Source organism: Electrophorus electricus, chromosome 13 (assembly GCF_013358815.1).
Source record: "Electrophorus electricus isolate fEleEle1 chromosome 13, fEleEle1.pri, whole genome shotgun sequence".
NCBI lineage: Eukaryota > Metazoa > Chordata > Actinopteri > Gymnotiformes > Gymnotidae > Electrophorus > Electrophorus electricus.
Window position 1 is genome coordinate 16,855,704 of NC_049547.1, and position 18,103 is coordinate 16,873,806.

At 42.7% G+C, this 18,103-nt stretch overlaps 1 protein-coding gene across 1 annotated transcript; it reads left to right on the forward strand.

Annotated features, from left to right (window-relative positions):
• Positions 1-586: 586 nt before the first annotated feature.
• Positions 587-18,094, forward strand: wdhd1 (WD repeat and HMG-box DNA binding protein 1). Its single transcript, XM_026999837.2, has 26 exons — positions 587-648; positions 1,108-1,218; positions 1,355-1,466; positions 2,612-2,763; positions 3,281-3,392; positions 3,948-3,998; positions 4,134-4,229; positions 4,420-4,512; positions 4,753-4,859; positions 5,411-5,561; positions 5,751-5,952; positions 6,182-6,354; positions 6,882-7,066; positions 7,431-7,672; positions 8,211-8,348; positions 8,460-8,616; positions 9,132-9,246; positions 9,633-9,764; positions 10,709-10,938; positions 11,864-11,991; positions 12,352-12,408; positions 12,732-12,763; positions 12,842-13,000; positions 13,892-14,019; positions 14,343-14,478; positions 17,553-18,094. Exons 2-26 carry the CDS (start codon positions 1,142-1,144, stop codon positions 17,733-17,735), a joined length of 3,348 nt encoding a protein of 1,115 aa, XP_026855638.2. The 5' UTR covers positions 587-648; positions 1,108-1,141; the 3' UTR covers positions 17,736-18,094.
• The last annotated feature ends 9 nt before the right edge of the window (positions 18,095-18,103 follow it).

Consider the following 18,103-nt stretch of genomic DNA (forward strand, 5'->3'; position numbering starts at 1 on the left):
CTCCCTATGGAGGACAGTGCTCAATGTCGGACTGCCACACCAGCTACATTATCGGATTTAGCTCTACAAAGACGTTCCATTTTTACACATATAAAGATAAACAGTTAATCTCCGTAAGTAAGTATATAGGCTATATACTTGAAAATAGCTACTAAATAGCAGTGATTATATATATATATATATATATATATATATATATATATATATATATATATATATATATATATATATATGCATGCAATATTTAAATATATATATATATATATTCAATATTTAAATATTTATATATATATATATATATATATATATATATATATATATATATATATATATATATATATATATATATATATATATATATATATATGAAGGTGCATATATAAAGTGCAAAATAGAGAGAACGAAAACAATTTTATTTAAGCAGAATATCCATTAAAATAACTATTGGATTTCATTGCTCATTTGATGATGCGGTAGGCCGGAGCAGGAAATCCCGCCCCTAGGTGTGTTGAAATGTCAGTCATCGTCGCGTTACCAATAAAGGTCCGAGGTACGCTAAAAGTCCGCCCTCCTTATCTGCGTCATTGTTTTCCGCGCGGGAGATGCAAGCGCGAGAAGTTGTTCATTTTAAGAGTCGCCGCCAGTAAGGTGAGAATCATAACATGAATAATCTTATATAAAGTTACGGGTTATTTACAGGAACATGTCTAACGTTATGGTTGTTTTTTTGGATCATACTTTGCCTGTCACGTGTTATTTAACGCTGGCTATCTTAACTTATAGCTAAGCTAACCTAGGTGGAGTTAGATGTGCTAGCTAGGCTATAAATTTTCTTTTTATACGGCAGTAATGCAGTGTATCTTTGCTAATAAATTAGTCTTTACGCCTTCGCCATCACGTAAATTAACACTTGAAGTCGGCACGTTATGCTAACGTTATTGATATTTTTCACTTTATTTGATTTAGCTATTTCAAGATGGCTCGTTCATTCTTAAAGCGCTTTCCCTTTTCCAAGCTTTGAACAACTGTAGTCTAACAGTATCCCATGTGTGCACCTGTACAGCGGTTCCTTTCCAAGCTAATGCATCTTACTTCCTGTAATGGTAGATAACCATTTTTTGACGATCACCACGGGGTTAACATGCCCTGCGAGAGAAAGCCAATTCGCTATGGCCATTCAGAGGGCCACACGGACGTCTGCTTCGATGATGAGGGAAGGTGAGTGGTGCTCGTTTTCCTTCTATAGGTCATCTCTTTCACTGGGAGAAAAGCCATCAATGTTATCTCGTCATTCAAATTTCACCTGCGAATATTGGACTTCAGTGTGTTGATGTCTTGGATAATTCTTTCGCAGGTGTATAGTGACCTGCGGTAGTGACGGTGATGTCCGCGTATGGGAAGGTTTAGACGATGATGACCCCAAATCCATAAACGTTGGGGAGAAAGCCTACGCTGTGGCTTTGAAAGTAAGTTGGAATTTAACCGTTGTTCATATATTGAAGTTTGTTTTTGTGTAAGTAATACTTACTGTCTTATCAACGCTCTGCCCTTCTGTTTGTTTGTTTTTTAACCTGCTTACAGCAAGTAGTTGTAAGTTATGCTTAATGTTATGGTTAAGCATGTCCAGAAAATTGCAAATAAATATTTCCTGTCTTAATGGTGGGATCAAACTACACAAACTCCTGTCAGATTTCGACACGATATTGTCATGGGCGACAAATTTCCAACATCGGGCCCGACGTATCAGGAAGTGTGATGTAATGAAGAAAGAAATGTGGCATCTAGGAGGCCCAATACCACTCTGACGAGAAGTCTAGTGTGTCAGAGTTTTCCTGCCTAGTCTGACAGCTCCTATGACGCGTTCTTTAACGTGGACCAGTAGGATGGCCGTGCTCTCTGGTGCACTTCATAAACATAACAAAGACGAAGAGGGATGCTGCTGGTTTCAGTTGTAGTGGCTGTGAAACAGCCTAACACTGAAGCATCTTTGTCTCTGTTTATCAGTGTACAATTCCTGAAACCCAATAGTCTTTTTTTTTTTTTTTTTTTTTTTTTTTTTTCCCTCAATGAGACTTTGTTTACATTTTATGTAAAGTATTTAATGTTCGTTACCTCAATTTTACTTTGAGAGATAGATGGCCCATATTGTCATCTTCATGACACCCAGGATTGGGTCAACAATTTTTGTTTTCGTGTCAAAGTATGCTGCTCACATGGTCAAAGACAAGAATATCATGTAGTCTGATCCCAGCATAAGATTTTAATAGGCAGGTCTCATAATTCCACTCTTGGATATTTTTGTGCTTGTATACTTCATGGTTCAAATAATTGTAATTGGAAGGAACTACTACAATACTGCTTGTGTTTTGAATTCAGGTTTCATGAATGTTTTGTCTGTTAGTTTGCTTAATTAGGATTTCTGTAATTCTGTACGTTTTAGGAAGTATTTTCACTTCCTAATGCGGGGGGGGGGGGGGACTTTATCTATCCATCCATCCTAAAATAAATAAAAATCTCACACATTTGCTCATTCCTGTAAGTATAGCATTCTCCTATCTAAAAGTAGTTTGTGTGTGTATAACCTGTTATATTCCATGTCTATCTTTTGCAGAGTGGGAAGTTGGTTACAGCGGTTTCTAATAATACGGTTCAGATTCATACATTCCCTGATGGAGATCCTGATGGAATACTTACACGTTTCACCACAAATGCAAACCATGTCACTTTCAACTTCGCAGGCACAAGAGTTGCTGCTGGATCTAGGTAATATTTGTAGCTTGTATTGTTGCTCTAGAGAGCCTTCTAGTGGCTGAATCTTTCCTACCCAATTTCATATATGAAAAATGTCCATTGTTCACAGTACCATAGAAAGGATTGACTAGCACAGAGAGTTTTTGTCTGTTTAGTAGTATGTTCATACAAAGTGCGTGACTTGTTGGATGTATAGATTTTTAAATGGGGAAACATTACAGAAATGAAAGCATAGACCATGTCTCTCCATCGATTGAGCTGTTTTCTTGCTCTTGCTTTATTTTGAATATTGATTCAATATGCACTGGCAGCTGAGCCCCTAACAGATTATCTGATTTCTCTTCCTGTACCACTAGGAAATTAGTTTTCCTTCATTTCCCCACTTGTGAGGAAAGATGGTGCAGCTTCAATGTGTTTGTGGGTCTGGCAGAATTGCCTGGTTGTCTCTGCTCATTTTCTCTTGTGTGGTGGTTTTGTTTTGTTTTGTTTTTTTGTTTTTTTCTCCTCCTCCTTTCTCACTCTCACTCAGTGACTTCATGGTGAAGGTGATTGAGGTGATGGACAGCAGCCAGCAGAAAGCTCTCCGGGGCCATGCTGCTCCTGTGCTCAGCGTGGCCTTTGACCCCACTGACGAGTTTCTTGTAAGCAAACACTTGTACTGCTGGGCATTTAACTTGCCCTGACTACTTAAATATACTTCTTTCTTTCTTTTATACTTCCAATTAAGACAGCATTCAAACTTTGTTGTGTAATGTAGAATTTCATACATACTAGGCTGGGGGGATTTATACAAAACGCATATCCAGAACAGGGCAAGTTTGCGGAAAGTTCACTTTGTGTTTGTTTTAGCTGGAACCTGGTAATCCTTCAATGGCTCAAAGTGGCCCAGTGAACTTTAGGGAACACTAAATATTTGAACTGAACACATTGATTTTGGAATATATATTAGTCTGATGCACACAGACTCTACCCTCTGAATTGTACCCAGAATCCACTCTGGGCTTTTTACATAAGTTTCACTTTTATATTTAGTGTGTGAGGCCACTAACAAGTAATGATCATTAATTCCTCTATTATGGAATACAACAGTTGAACCTGTGAATAGGGCTGCCAAATAGTTGGAAGTTGCATTTCCCAGTTTTGTAGTAGAATGCAGTATGAAGCCTGCAGTTCTAAACATGAGAATTCCTCTACAGGCCTCGTCCAGCTGCGATGGCTCAGTAGCAGTGTGGTCTTTAGAAAACCAGGTGAGTATCTCCTTCCCCATGAGAAATTCATGAACACTTTGAGCAGAGAAGGTGCTGGCTGAGGCTAAGTGGGGGTGGCTGGGGGGGCAGTATATGTCCTACATTTTTGTAACCCATTTGGTTTCTTCTCCCAAGACTCAAGTGGCGAATTGGGCGGTGCTACAGAAGAGCAGTGATGTTAGCAATGCCAAGTCTCTGTGCAGGCTGGCTTGGCAGCCGCATTCCGGACAGGTACTGATCTGTCCTCTAGCTCTGCTAAAGCCTGCAGCCTATGGAGAAGGAGGCCACTGTTTTTATGCAAATTTCAAGTCCGTTGTGACTGGCATATCCTCGTCTGCTGTGATGAACAAAGCCCACCGAAGTGTGCTGATGGATGTCTGATAGACGTGTTTCTGGATCGGTCATTTGTGCCTGTCTGTAGTTTCTAGCGGTTCCGGTAGACACAACTATCCAGCTGTATGAGCGGGGCTCCTGGACTCATGTCGGTACCCTCTCTGATGACCTCCTCACCCAGGTCAGTGTGAGAAGTGGCTACGTCTGTCCGCTCCTTTACTGTGCAGCACTTGTGCATTTTTAATATCAAACAGCTAAAGCCGTTGAAGGCAGAAACGACTCAAGACGTTGCTTCGTGCTAACTTTTCTAGGGACATCGAAACTCCTTGCTCAGAAGACTTTGTATCTGTCACACCATAGTAATGAGAGCCATGTGTAAAGAGTATTGTTCAAGTCTTCCCCAACTACTCTTAATGAGCAGGTTGTTAACGTGGTGGTGTGGTCGCCGTGTGGGAAGTTCCTGGCAATGGGTTCGGTTGGAGGGGACCTTGCTGTGTGGGACATTGAAGCCAAGCTGTGCATTGAGAGGTACTGGGATCTCAGTGGTGCTGGGTGGTAGCTGCGTGAACTATCCCAAACACTGGCCTTTCTCTGTGGCATTTGCTGCCCTTGGATCAAATCATATCGCTTTTGTCATCACTGTGGCGTGCATGTTAACTACATGGCGGTGTGAGCCTCATGTTTAACACACAAAAAAACATTACACATAGAAGAAATGTAAAAGTTGCTATACAGTGCAATGTGAAATACAAGAGACGTTACCATAAACACTACAGTAGACACTATACGATGGACAACTGCACAACTTGTGTAATACAAAAGAAACCTTATGAACATGCTGTTTTTAATTTTACTTAATTTTATCAAGGCTCAGTTTTCCTTTTGTCACATCCTCTAGGTTAAAACCTCTTGTAAAAAGTCTTGTTGAATCCATTGTCAAAGCTTTCACTCCTCTTAAGCACTTTGAATTGGCCCTGTTTGAAAAGTGCTATGCAAATATACTTGCCTTGACTTAAATTTCTTTAGTTGGCACCAACAGGGACGTTAAGGCTTTGTGTCTGTGTCTGTGTCTGTCCCAGACAGAAGCATGAGCGTGGCTACACTGTGTGTGCTATGGCCTGGCATCCCTCTGGAGGCCAGATTGCTTACACAGACACAGAGGGTTGTCTGGGTCTGCTGGATGAAGTCTGTGTGCCCTCATCAGCCTCCAGCAGCAGCAAGAGCGCCAAGGTCCGTCTGCCTCTGGCTCAAAGTTTCCACAGCACAGGACCATCTGCCGTGATTTGACCCGAAGGCTGCTGGAAATGTGTAGATGCGTAGTCTCAGAAGCATGACACTTGACGTGGTTTTTTTGTTTAGTGCAGTCAAGTAAATTGTCAGTTACAATCATAAGCCTCTGTTTCTGATTGCGATCTACAGACTGCAGCAAGCAAAGAGTCAAAGGACTATGACGATCTGTTTGATGAAGATGATGGTGGTGTTCATGTGCTGGATGAATGCGTGAGTGACTCCCGCTCACCTGCAAAGAGTGCTGTCATGGAGGATGACGATGATCTCATGCCAGCCACCAGCAGACCACGGAACAGAGGAGCCTTCCTTGATGATGACGAGAATTCTCAAGGTGAGACTTCATTGTTTATTGTAATCTGATAGACACTGGTGGTGTCCTCACACACACACACACACACACACACAATCATACCAGAAAACAGAAAAGAAGTTCCTAAGCCACTTTGGTGACATTGGCAGAATTAATTTTTGCAATTAGCAACACTTCATAGGACCTTAGTCCACACCTTGATTGCAGTGACTTAAATGCACACCCTCAAAGCTGTAACCTCACTCCTCAGACACGGCTTCAGTGAAGGCAGACGGGTTTGTAGAGGAAGACGGCGTTGGCACTGTCCTCTCAACTGCGGTGCCAGCTGTCACCCGTCCAGCCTACGACGGGCCCATGCCCACCCCACCCCAGAAAGCCTTCCAGCCAGGCTCCACGCCTGGCCACCTCATGCACCGCTTCATGGTACAGTAACTGGGGAATCTCAGACTGGGGGTTAAATAAACGGTGGTGGTGTCTATCTGAGGAAAATTTTAAATGACTGCACTTTAGGACTTAATGGAAATGCAGCCTGGAGAGCATTTTCTTTTTTTTTAACCTAGAGAAGTGAAGAGGGCTCAGACAGAAGGAAAGTTTGTACTTCTGAGAGTGTCCAACCAATGAAGTGTTCATGCTCCCAGAACTTGAGTATTGCTTAAGACTCTGGATAGGGAAATTGGGAGGCGTCAGAACTGCTCTGATGGAGAGTAACCTTGTAATTGGTAGAAGTTGCTCTTTGGCTAATTGACGGGACAATGTTTTTTTTTTTTAAACCACTTTCTTTTTTCCTTCCAATTTTAGTCATCATGCCAGTTCCCACCCATTAGCTAGATAACCTTCCTCTGTCATATCATAACTGCCAGCTGTGGATATGGTTAAGCACTTGTGTTCGAGGTTTTAAAACGATCTTACCAAAACAGCCAGCCTAACAAACATTTAGTTTGTCTTCCCAGGTGTGGAACTCTGTGGGTATCGTGCGGTGCTATAACGATGACCAGGACAACGCTATTGATGTGGAGTTCCACAACAGTGCTGTCCACCATGCCATGCACCTCACTAATACTCTGGAGCACCGCCTGGCCGACCTGTCGCACGAGGCCGTCCTGCTCGCCTGTGAGGGAACTGATGAAGTTGCGAGGTAACATGCGATCCCACATTTGGATAGCTACTCTTGAAGCAATGCATGCGGAATGTTTAATATCCGGCATGTTGGTTTGTTTAAAGAACATTTAATTATAAGACTGCAGGTTTTTATCTATTTGAGGTTTAACTGTTGATTTAGGGGGGGGGGAACAAAAAAAGAATCTTGTAAGCACGTCTGTCACGTGTTTTTATTTTGTAAAAGGTTGTTCGAGGTAGATGTCTAATCAATACGCTTGCTCCCACCCCCCCCCCAGGGCTGAGCTCGCTTTTAACCCTTCATCTGTTTTTACAAAGCAAATCTGCCCTTTGCTCTCCCGCTTCTGGCCGTGACCCCATCTGCTCTGTCTCTGCATGCGCAGCAAGCTCCAGTGTCTTCACTTCTCCTCGTGGGACACAAAGAAAGAGTGGATGGTGGACCTCCCCAAAGGCGAGGACATCAGGGCCATCTGCCTGGGCCAGGGCTGGGCGGCGGCTGCCACCAGTTCCCTGTTTGTGCGCCTCTTCTCTATCGGTGGCCTGCAGAGGGAGCTGCTGAGCCTCCCAGGCCCTGTGATCTGCATGGCGGGTCACGGGGAGCAGCTCCTCATAGCTTACCACAGAGGTATCGGAACAGACAGCACAGGCTTCGGTCGCTTGATGCACCTGGACTCGATTTTGTTCATTCGTCACTTTAATTTAATACTGAAGTCCTTTTAATAAGTATGTTTAAACACACTTTTAGAAGTGTATTTGAGATGACATTAGAAATCCAGCGAGCTTTTTTTTTTTTTAGATACAGTAAAAGCATGTTAGGTGTGGGGGGAATCAGAAAAAGGATATTGCGAAGAGGAAATGGTGTCATTTAGTCCTTTTTTGGGTTGTGTTAACTGCTTTGTCAACGTAAAATGTAGTTTGGAGCATGGGAAATGTTGGGTTGTGCAGTTAAGCACTTCTCCAGGACCAAGACTGGGGACAATGTCTGTTCAGTGAGAATTTATTTTTAACCCCCAAGATATCAGTGTTCTAATGAAAGACTTGATGGTTAAAAACAGTTCCCTAAAACGTGTTTGCAAGTTTGGCCACCCTAACTCCACTGTAGACTAGGACAAACCGCACAGGTGCTCATGGCGTTTTAAACTCATCCTGTCCTGTGCTGTCAGGTACTGGGTTTGATGGCGACCAGGCCCTGGGAGTGCAGCTGTTGCAGCTGGGTCGAAAGAAAAGGCAGGCCATCCACGGGGAACCACTGCCTCTCTCCCGCAAGTCCTACCTGGTGTGGATGGGGTTCAGTGCAGAGGGTGAGTCATCTCTCTGTAGGTGTGTTGTCTCCATTCCCCCTTAAAGCCTCTGATTTTCAATGCTTTGAATCCTTTCAGATTAGCATCATAACAGCAGCCGTTGTGTTGCAGGGACGCCGTTTTGTGTGGATTCCGAAGGCATAGTACGCATGCTAAATCGATCTCTGGGAAACACATGGACTCCTGTGTGCAACATACGAGAGAGCTGTAAAAGCAGATCAGACCACTACTGGGTGGTCGGCATCCATGAAAACCCTCAGCAGCTCAGGTAAGACATTTGTTGTGGGGGGGGGGGGGGGGTTTCCTTCCCCCCCTCCTCATGTGGGAGTCCAGACCTAAATCCAGCACCTACAATCTCGGATGCTGCCCCTGTGTGGTTCTTGGGTAAATCAAACGTCCACAGCATTCACTTTGGTTTGTCTGGCTTGTTAGTCTTGTTTTTGCATTTTTCCTAAAGGGGGTGGAAAAATAAATCCCCTCTTCTGTTGTTGCCCTGAGGCAGATTTATTCATCTTGCCATGCTTGCGCTCCTCCCAAGTTTTCTTCCTCATACCTATTGAGGGAGGTTTTCCATTCAATCTTCTTACTCAGAAGGGCTTTGGACTTGCTCTGTCATAATGCTGCTTCATGACACTGTTTAGTATGCTATGCAAATAAAATTCAGTTGAATCCCCTGAAGTCCTCCAAAGAACCTGGACGCTGTGATGTTTGGTGAACAGCTTTGGTTTGGCCTTGGACAACAGGAGAAGGTAACTGGCACCATTCTCTGCCCTTCGTCTGCAGGTGTATCCCCTGTAAAGGTTCCCGATTCCCCCCTACACTGCCCCGCCCTGCTGTAGCCATCCTGCCTTTCAAACTGCCTCTCTGCCACACCAGCACAGAGAAAGGTCAGATGGAGGTAAGACAAGGAAAAATTCCACAAACATATTTTTAAAAAGTTGTCTAGTGGAAACCTGTAGTACTGGTACATGGAAATCTGTGCAGTATAGACTGTTTGCCATCCAGGCTGTAATGTAGAACTTCTGCTTACTTTGAAACCAGAAGTTACACTGGTATGTCCATCTTGATGACCCCTGTGCCTTTGTTTCCTTGGTGATGGTATATGGTGGCATAAGCAATTAAACCACTCACTAAATCTGAACTGATACTGCAGGACTGAATTAAGAGAATATCCTTAGTAGAAAATCACTCAGCATAGCATCATCTGATCTGATGTATGATCATCTATAGTGTTTTACTTGTATCATGTAAATGAAATCCTCATTTGTGCCTGTGGTTTTGCAGGAGCAGTACTGGCGCTCAGTCATCTTCCAGAACCACTTTGGCTTCCTGTCCTCCAGTGGCTATGAGGTGGATGAGGAGAAGCAGAAGCAGATGGAGAAGGCGCAGCAGGAACTGCTGATGAAGATGTTTGCTGTAAGTGATCCTCAGCTGCTAAACAGTTTTGCTGCCTATTGATGTCTGACCGACTTGCTGAACGTTGTTCAGTGGACCCCAGGCCTACACAAATATGTAACATGCATTTTCTGAAAATTAAGCCAATAAACTGTTAGATTCTAATTGCATTAGTTGGCGCAGAAACTTCGCGGTAATCACTGGCAAAGTGTAGATTAATGGAGAAAGTAGTTAATTCACACTTGGCCCACAGACAGAATAGCAGCAAAAATATCAGGAAATGTTTAACTCTTTTCTGCTTGCTAATCCTTGACATCCAACTGTATATTGTGACGAACAGTAAGTTATGATGCGAGCAGCATCTGAGATGCAGACTGAAATGACTCATTAGGGACAACTTGTGGTCTTGTCAAAATTTAGATTTTTCTCCACTCGTTTTCTTCTGAGTTTAATACTCCTGTAAGTGGAAATGTGAGAATTTCTTGATTAGTCACTAGTAGAATTGGACATTTTTTGTCCCTTGGAGAGAGAAGCCTTGAGCACAGTTCCAATGCCAAAAACACACCCACATACATGCCCACAAATACAGCTTGGATTTGCATCTCTTTACTGCGGAATGGGAAGTTTGCAAATGGGAATTTGATTAGGTTGGAAGATCCAGAAGAAAATCCCCCAAAAATAGTGGTGCTTGGTATGTGGACTTAAAAGTGGTATTATTGCGAGCTATATTGTCAACCTAGTTGCTCTTCCATGAAGCTTACATGTTCATAGTACATTTGTAAAATTCAAATTCATATTTGCAAGTGGTCAGTTGTTCATGCTTACCGATCATAACTGAAATGGCAAAATATGGTTTGTTTATTCACATACCTTTTTTCGTTTTAACACCAAACTTTTAGATGCTTGAGGTGTTTAGTTTTTCTTTATTTACTGTCTTGTTTTGTGTCTGCATGTGTTTGTGGCAGCTATCATGTAAGCTGGAACGAGAGTTTCACTGTATGGAGCTGGCGGAGATGATGACCCAGAGCGTGGTGACACTGGCCATCCGTTACGCCTCCCGCTCCAGACACATGCTTCTGGCCCAGAAGCTCAATGAGCTCGCGCTGGAGAAAGCCAGTCACCTGCAAGAGGAAGAGGAAAATGAGGAGGAGCAGGAAGAGGAGGCAGCCTATTGCAGGACAGTACAGAGTGCAGGGTAACTTGGAGCTATAGGTTCATTTCTGATGTCTGGATTTTTGAGCATGTTTTTAAAGGAATGGTTAACCATTTTGTGCTACTTCTGTTTTACTGGCTAAAAAAAAAAGGGGGAGGTGGGGGGGTTGTGGAGCACAATCCTGTGTAAAGATAAGCAATTATTGGTCATTTTTATACTGAAGAGGGCATGTTGGTAACCATTGATGTAGTTGTCAAGGCTGTGATAAAGCGGAAACATTTTCTTTGCTTCTGTGATGGCTATGAAATTATTATTATTATTATTATTGGTGGTGGTGGTGGTATGGGTGTGGGTTAAATAAATCATCTACCCCTCGACCTGGGGGAAAATATGCCTCACTTAAGTACTCTTCTCAGGCTAGCATTCTGCAATTTTCTATTTATTTATTTTTATGAGAATGAGCTACTTCTCTTTGATGCTGAGATCATTATACTGGGCACGAATTCTGGGTGTTGTTGCCTTCCACTGATGAACTCTAATATGGTGCTGGTCACTAACTCACAAATCCATGTAATCGTTGAGAATTTGGGGCTGCTTTTACAAAACACACTTTAAATTAGGCATGCTTACATGGATTTAAAAAAAGTGGCTGCAGCAGTAGCTTGTTTGGTGCATTTTTTTGGCAAAGAGACTTAGCCATATAAAGGTGTGTGTGTGTGTGTGTGTGGCTTTTTTTATATATATATACATCTGTCTCCTTCATCGTTTGATGTGGTGTTGCCACATAATTTCTTGTGATCAGTGTTGAGGCCCTTAGAAGCCCTGAAAGCTTGGTTCCATGGTGCAGTGGAACTTAGACTTGTAACTTGACTATTACTGTAAATAAAATCCCTGTTTTCAGTGGATGTTTGCCCAGGTGTTCTGCCTGCAGTGTACCTCAAATGTATTTTCTGCTCGATGTTCACAGGTTTAACCAAGCCAGTGAAGCATCCCAAAATTCTAGCTATAGACAAGTGCAAGAAAACTGTGAAGAGGAAGATGATGTACAGGAAGAACCAATGGAAGCAGAGGAAGGAGCTGATGGCAAGAATCCCTGTATGTATACTGTTTGAATGCTTGTTCATGGGAAAGTTGTAATATGTGCTAGTTATGGCCACAGTTGGCTCTTTGGCATCTAGCTGTGTTGACATTAATTCTGAATTGTACAAAAATAAATTGAATAGGATTATGGTGACATTTGAGATTTTTAAGATGCATAGAATGGTTTCTTTGAGTCATTGTGTGGTAAGACATTATTCCTTGGCTTCACAGTTCTGGAAAAGGGTTAAGTACTTCTACAGGTGTTTGGGTGTTTGGTTTTTTTTAAGGCATTTTCCTTTTTTTTTTTTTTTTGCCATCAAGCAAGTTGAGGATTGGCACCTTGGTGGTAATCTACTTTGTGATTTAACTCTGCAGGTGTGAACCCTTTCAGTAAAGGAGGAAGATCACCTGAGAGGCCTTCCTTGAAAGCAGGTTTGTACACAGCCATCAGAAGAGTGTGCCCCGTTAAGAGTAATACACTCCAGCTGTCTGTGTGCTATTGCGACCTCATTAATTAGTTACTTGCATATGGAAGCAAAGTGAGACCAAAGTCTGTTTACAGTTTGGCCTCTGTTTGCATTATGTAAACAGGCAAATTGTTCCAGAACTTTACCTTTTTACATTTCAAGGTAAAACTGCTTGCTATACTCATTAAAAAAAAAAAAAAAAAAAAATGCTTGTATGTGTACATAATGTATAATATAAATTGTTGTATTGTTAAAATTGTCCTGTTGTCTTATTTTTGTTTCCCACAGTCAGCAAAGAAAGCCGTGTGAATCCTTTTAAGGTAAGGGTGGGTGGGTGGGTGGGTGGGTGGAGTCGCAAGATGATTCTCAGTGCATCAGAGCTCGTCTTTCACGTCTAGGTCTCTGGAGCAGGAAGGTCAACCAGATCCCCTGCAGGGCAGCCCCGAGTAGCTAACGTGCTGGACACCATGACCAGTAGGAGACCCTCACTGTGCAGCTCCATAAAACAGAGCAAGACTGCAGTGCTGAAGCCCCTGGCACCCAAAGCCAGGTCCAAGGTGCAGTCTGCCGATCAAATATATGCACACGCACAGTTCCAAGGCCGATGCCTTACTTGCCCTGCCGGGTTTCATAAGACTCACTTCTGGCCGGTTGGGCACTGGCGATCCCCTTATGTTAGTTATTAAACTCTAATTGTGGCCTTATGCTGCCAGATGTCAGAGGCAAACCGCCAAACCTATAAATCTGTCTCGTTGAGCATCTGTTTTTTATTTAGAATGAGAGATTGGTTAGTAAGACCTGCCTTTTGTATAAAAATTACATAATTACGTCATTTTATACTTGGCGTTGGAGCACCAAGTCAGAAAGCAAGATTGTTTGACCCATATCACACCTCACGTACCGGTATGCAGCCTGACCCCACCTTGTAGCTGTCAGTGTATGTGACTGGTTGCTACTGAGAGGGTGACGCAAACAGCCACTCAGACACGCTGGCTTAAGTTGCATCCCACAAGGGAAGTGTATTCACTGTGAACAGCGCGTGTGAGCCTGAGCCTGCCCAAGTCCGAAAATCAAATTAGACAGTGGCTGTTCTCCAGCCAAACTGTGGAGCATGTTTCTGCCGCTAAGTGGGGTGACTCTTTCAGTGGACAAAGTGAAAAGTGGAGATCTTGGGACTCCCCTGACCCCACCCCAGTTTCAGACAAGTCTCATCCTTCATCTGTGATGAGCCTGGCACCACTGGACAAAGGCCCTAAAGTGTTTCTCTTCCCACATTTCTGGTGTTGAAGGGGCTGCAATTCTCCCCCTTGGCACCAAAGCTCTGCAGCTGACCACTGTCCGAGGTCCTGAAGAGCGGCTCAATGACTGATAATGGCGGCGGTTGGGTTTCGTGGTAGTCTCGCCCACCGAGCCGCTCAGCATGAAGCCATATTTTCTCTCTCTAACAGACGCAGGCCACTCTGCTGCAGATGAGTGCACCGAAAGGAGCTGGCAAGAAGCAGGTGGAAAATGAGGTGGAGAAACAGACAGTGCAGAAGCTTCCAGCAACAGCTGGAGGTGGTGTAGAAAGCGTGAGGTAGGTTGTACTAGCACAGCTGTTACATGTTTGTGTGAACCTTTTATTGTTCTGAAGCGGGCACCTTGATTACTGGTCTGTTGATGCAGTTCTCTCCCTGAAGCTTAGGCAGGTCTCCTTTTAAGAAGCAGTTAGTGTGTTTGTATTGTATTTGAGACCAAGTAGGGCACTGGTGAGCCAGACAGTCAGGTTCTACCTGAAAAACTTGGTCAAGATAAAATGTCAGTCTGTTAAACTGTAAGGAATCAAGGATATAAAGATGCTTTGTTGCTTTAATGCTACTTGGGTATGTAATTTTGCGCTACTGTTTCTGCTCATTTCAGACAGAAGACAGGCTTCCAGCTGTGGCTCGAGCAGAACCGGAAGAGCATCCTTGCTGACCGTCCAGATCTGGAAGAGACTGAGATCATCAAAGAGGCTATGGGCCGCTTCCGCACCCTCTCAGCTGACGAGAGACTGGTGAGCTTGCACAGGCTCCCTGAGAGAAATCTTAATCTCGCAGAGCACAGATGGAAGCAATTCATCCATTCTCTGCTCCCATTTTCTCCATTTCATGGGATTTCAGGGGACATGTTTGGATCATTGGAAAGTGAGGATAGGTTGCTGTCACTGAAACGCTCTGCTTTTGGCAGCTGCTGCTTATGCACTCCTAATTAGAACTTGTACTGATGGAGGGGTTGTTGTCTCTCAACAGCTGTAATTGCAGGCTTTGCATTCCGTATAACTTCACCTGCAGTGGCTGTGGAAATTTTATTTATTTTTGTATGACAGTGCTGCAGTCATCTTACAAGCAACTTACTGTGGTGAAAGCAGGTGCATGGACCACACCTGGCCTTAAACCTGCGTCTTCAGGAGACAAATGCAGTTATGTGCAAAAGCAGTGTGTTTTTTAAAAAAGCTCAATCTCAAAATGGCATTTATTTCCATATACACAAAGGTACTGGGAGCACTGCACATTCAATTCCAAATAAAAGCATGGGGGGGATCCCATTATTCTTTTTTTTTCTTCATTTTCAGTTTGAACTTTTTTTTTTATATAAAGTTTTTATTTACAAACTTGAATATTTGCAGTGTAAACTGAGTCATTTACAGATTTGGCTTTTCTGTTGATCACTGAACTAATGTTTAGTTGTATAACCTTTTATTTCTGATAGCTGCTTTACATCTGTGTGGCATGGAGTCAAGTAACATCTGACCCCTGCTAACAGATATTCCAGCCCAAGCTGACTGGACTACATTCCACAGTTCTTCTGCATTCTTGGGTTTTGCATCAAAAACAGCATTTTTGATGTCACTCCACAAAATTCTCAATCGCGTTGAGGTCTGGGGATTGGGCTGGCCACTTCATAACATCAATCTTTAGTCTGGAATCTGGATGTTGCCCACCTTGCTGGTGTGTTTGGGGTCACTGTCCTGTTGAAACACCCATTTCAAGGGCATTTCTTCTTCAGCATAAGGCAGCATGACCTCTTCAAGTATTTTTGATGTATTCAAACTGGTCCATGGTGCTTGGTATGCAATAAATGGGTCTGACTCCAAAGTATGAGAAATCTCCCCAAACAATTATGCTTGCACCTCCATGTTTTACAGTCTTCAGTGTACTGTGGCTTGAATTCAGTGTTTTATGGGTCGTCTCAAACTGCCTGTGGCCTTTGTTCTTAATGGATCTAATCTTGCTCTCATCCGTCCATAGAATGTTGCGCCACTTCTCTTTAGGTCAGTAAATGTGTTCTTTAGCAAACTAGCCTTTAACACCATCTTTTTTTTCAGCAATGGTACTTTACGAGGGTTTCTTGCAAATAGTTCGGCTTCACGTAGGTGGCGTCTGATTGTTGCAGTACTCGCAGTAACTGAAGATCTTTGATTTTCCTGGAGCTGATCATTGGATGCGTCTTTGCCGTTCTATGATCTACGCCGATGGTAGTATTTATTTTCCTAACGTTTCAGGTTTTGTTTGCCATTTTAAAGCATTTGAGATCATTTTACCTGAGCAGCCAATTGTTTTCTGCACTTCTGTTTTCCCCTCTCCAATCAACTTCTTGATCAAAGTTCTTCCTCCTTCAGTACAATGTCTGGAATGACCCATTTTACTCACTGAGCAAGGGATAAAACCAGCAGGTACAACACTTGCTGCCCTCCTTTAAATAAGGGCCATAATTGTCACCTGTTTCTTCATAGAATGAATGACCTTACTAATTGAACTCCACGCTGCTATTAATTTGAACACACCCCTTTCATTAAATGAGTCAGTTATACCCAATTAGTAGCGTGCATGACTGTTGATTCTGTTGGTTGCCCATTACTCGGATATACTTATCCATGAATTTGTTCCCCATGTTGTATCATCTTTTCTGCCAAAATCAGTAATTAAATACATGTAGTGTTGGACTGCTGTCATTTAGTGCATAAGTGTATGCTCTAATCACCAGACCAAAGAGCCATCTTGTTCACAACAGAGAGGGTTCCTTTACTCGTACACAGCTGCCAGAACACGCATTTTACCATCCTGAGTGATGGTCTCTTGAGGAGTTGTAGTAATCTTGTTCTCAGTTTGTTGACCACAGTGAAGATTTTATTTTAGCTTAAGCAATGCATTTACTGTTTTTGATCATGTTAGAAATTTGTTATACCTAGATGCATTTTATTTATAAAGATTTTTTAGCTGCATTTTAATTCCTTTGCCAGAATATAGCCTGCTGTTCAAAAGAATCTTTTAAAGTTTTAAATCTGAAATTTTTATAAATTGATTAGATGCTCTTTACAAATGAAGCTGTGCTTGTTGAGAGGGACTTAGGAAGTTAAGGGTGGTATCTAATGGATTTTATATAATAAAGCTCACGGCTCCTGCCATCTCTCGGAGATGTTAAGTATTTGTTAAATGACGTTTCCCCTTTCTAGTGCAGTAAAAACACAGATCTCTAGTCTCCTGTGTTTTGGGCTGCATAAGCACTCAGATTAGTTGTGCATTTTGTTTGTTTTTTGTTTTTCTCCATGACCCCCACACCCTGGAGATGCAGTGTGAGCACAGGCCAGAGTTCCCTCTCCGTACACTTGAGCTGGGACTGGTAGTGGGTGGGGTGGGGCCTGGCTCGGCTGTCCTGTTGCTCTGGAAACACAACCTGGAGATTGGGGCTCCTCATTGATCTTATGTTGATGAGATGCTGAGGGGGTGGAGCCAGAGCGCTGCAGGGCTGGCTGAATAAAGCTGGAGAGATGGTGAACGAGTGGTGTAGGCACTGGCACTAATAAGGGAGATGTGATGAGTGACTCATCACAGCTTCCTGAGTTGTCCACTGCCTTTTGTCTGCTCTCAGGGGAAGCGGATGCGTTTGTACTGGAGCTGCTCTGACTATAGTAACTACATTCACACACATGCTGTAGAATCTGATGATCTGTGCATGTATGACTAAATATAAGCATATAGGTTGTCCTGAACAGACTGAGGTAACCAATACAAACAGTTAAACGTATAAATGTCTTTTTAATGCAGCCTCATGCATCTTTTGACATTTAATATTCTCCATCCCCTCCAGAGCTGGACAGAGAGAGCGAAAGGCATGTCTGGGGAGGTTGTAGACCTCAAGAAAAGGAAGCGAGTGGACGAGGAAAAAAAAGAGGTGGACGTGCAGCTGGAGACCAATGCAAATGATGCAAAAAAGAGAAAACCTCTGGACACATCAGCCAAGCTCTCTGCATTTGCTTTCAGCAAGAACTGACTTCAGTTTAATACTGAGGGCTTTTTTTTTTTTTTTAAATGCTTGTTTTAAAAATCTGGAATGTCTTATAAAATATACACACCTAATAAGTCTCAAAAGAACAAGTAAGCCTTTGTGTTCTATTCTTTATAAATGCTTCTTGAACAAGACAGTTTGCAGTGAGTATGTAAGACCATTAGTAATGCTTGAAACATGTTGAGTTTCTTGTCAGCTCAATCTGGAGTATAACGCAGCTTTTTTTATTATTATTATTTTTTTTTTTTTAGTAAAATGTTCATATTGTAATGTTTGTGCCCCTGGGGTCATATCTAACAGGTGTAATGTCAGTGTTTGGTGCTTGTACATATTATTTTTTAACTGTACTGTTT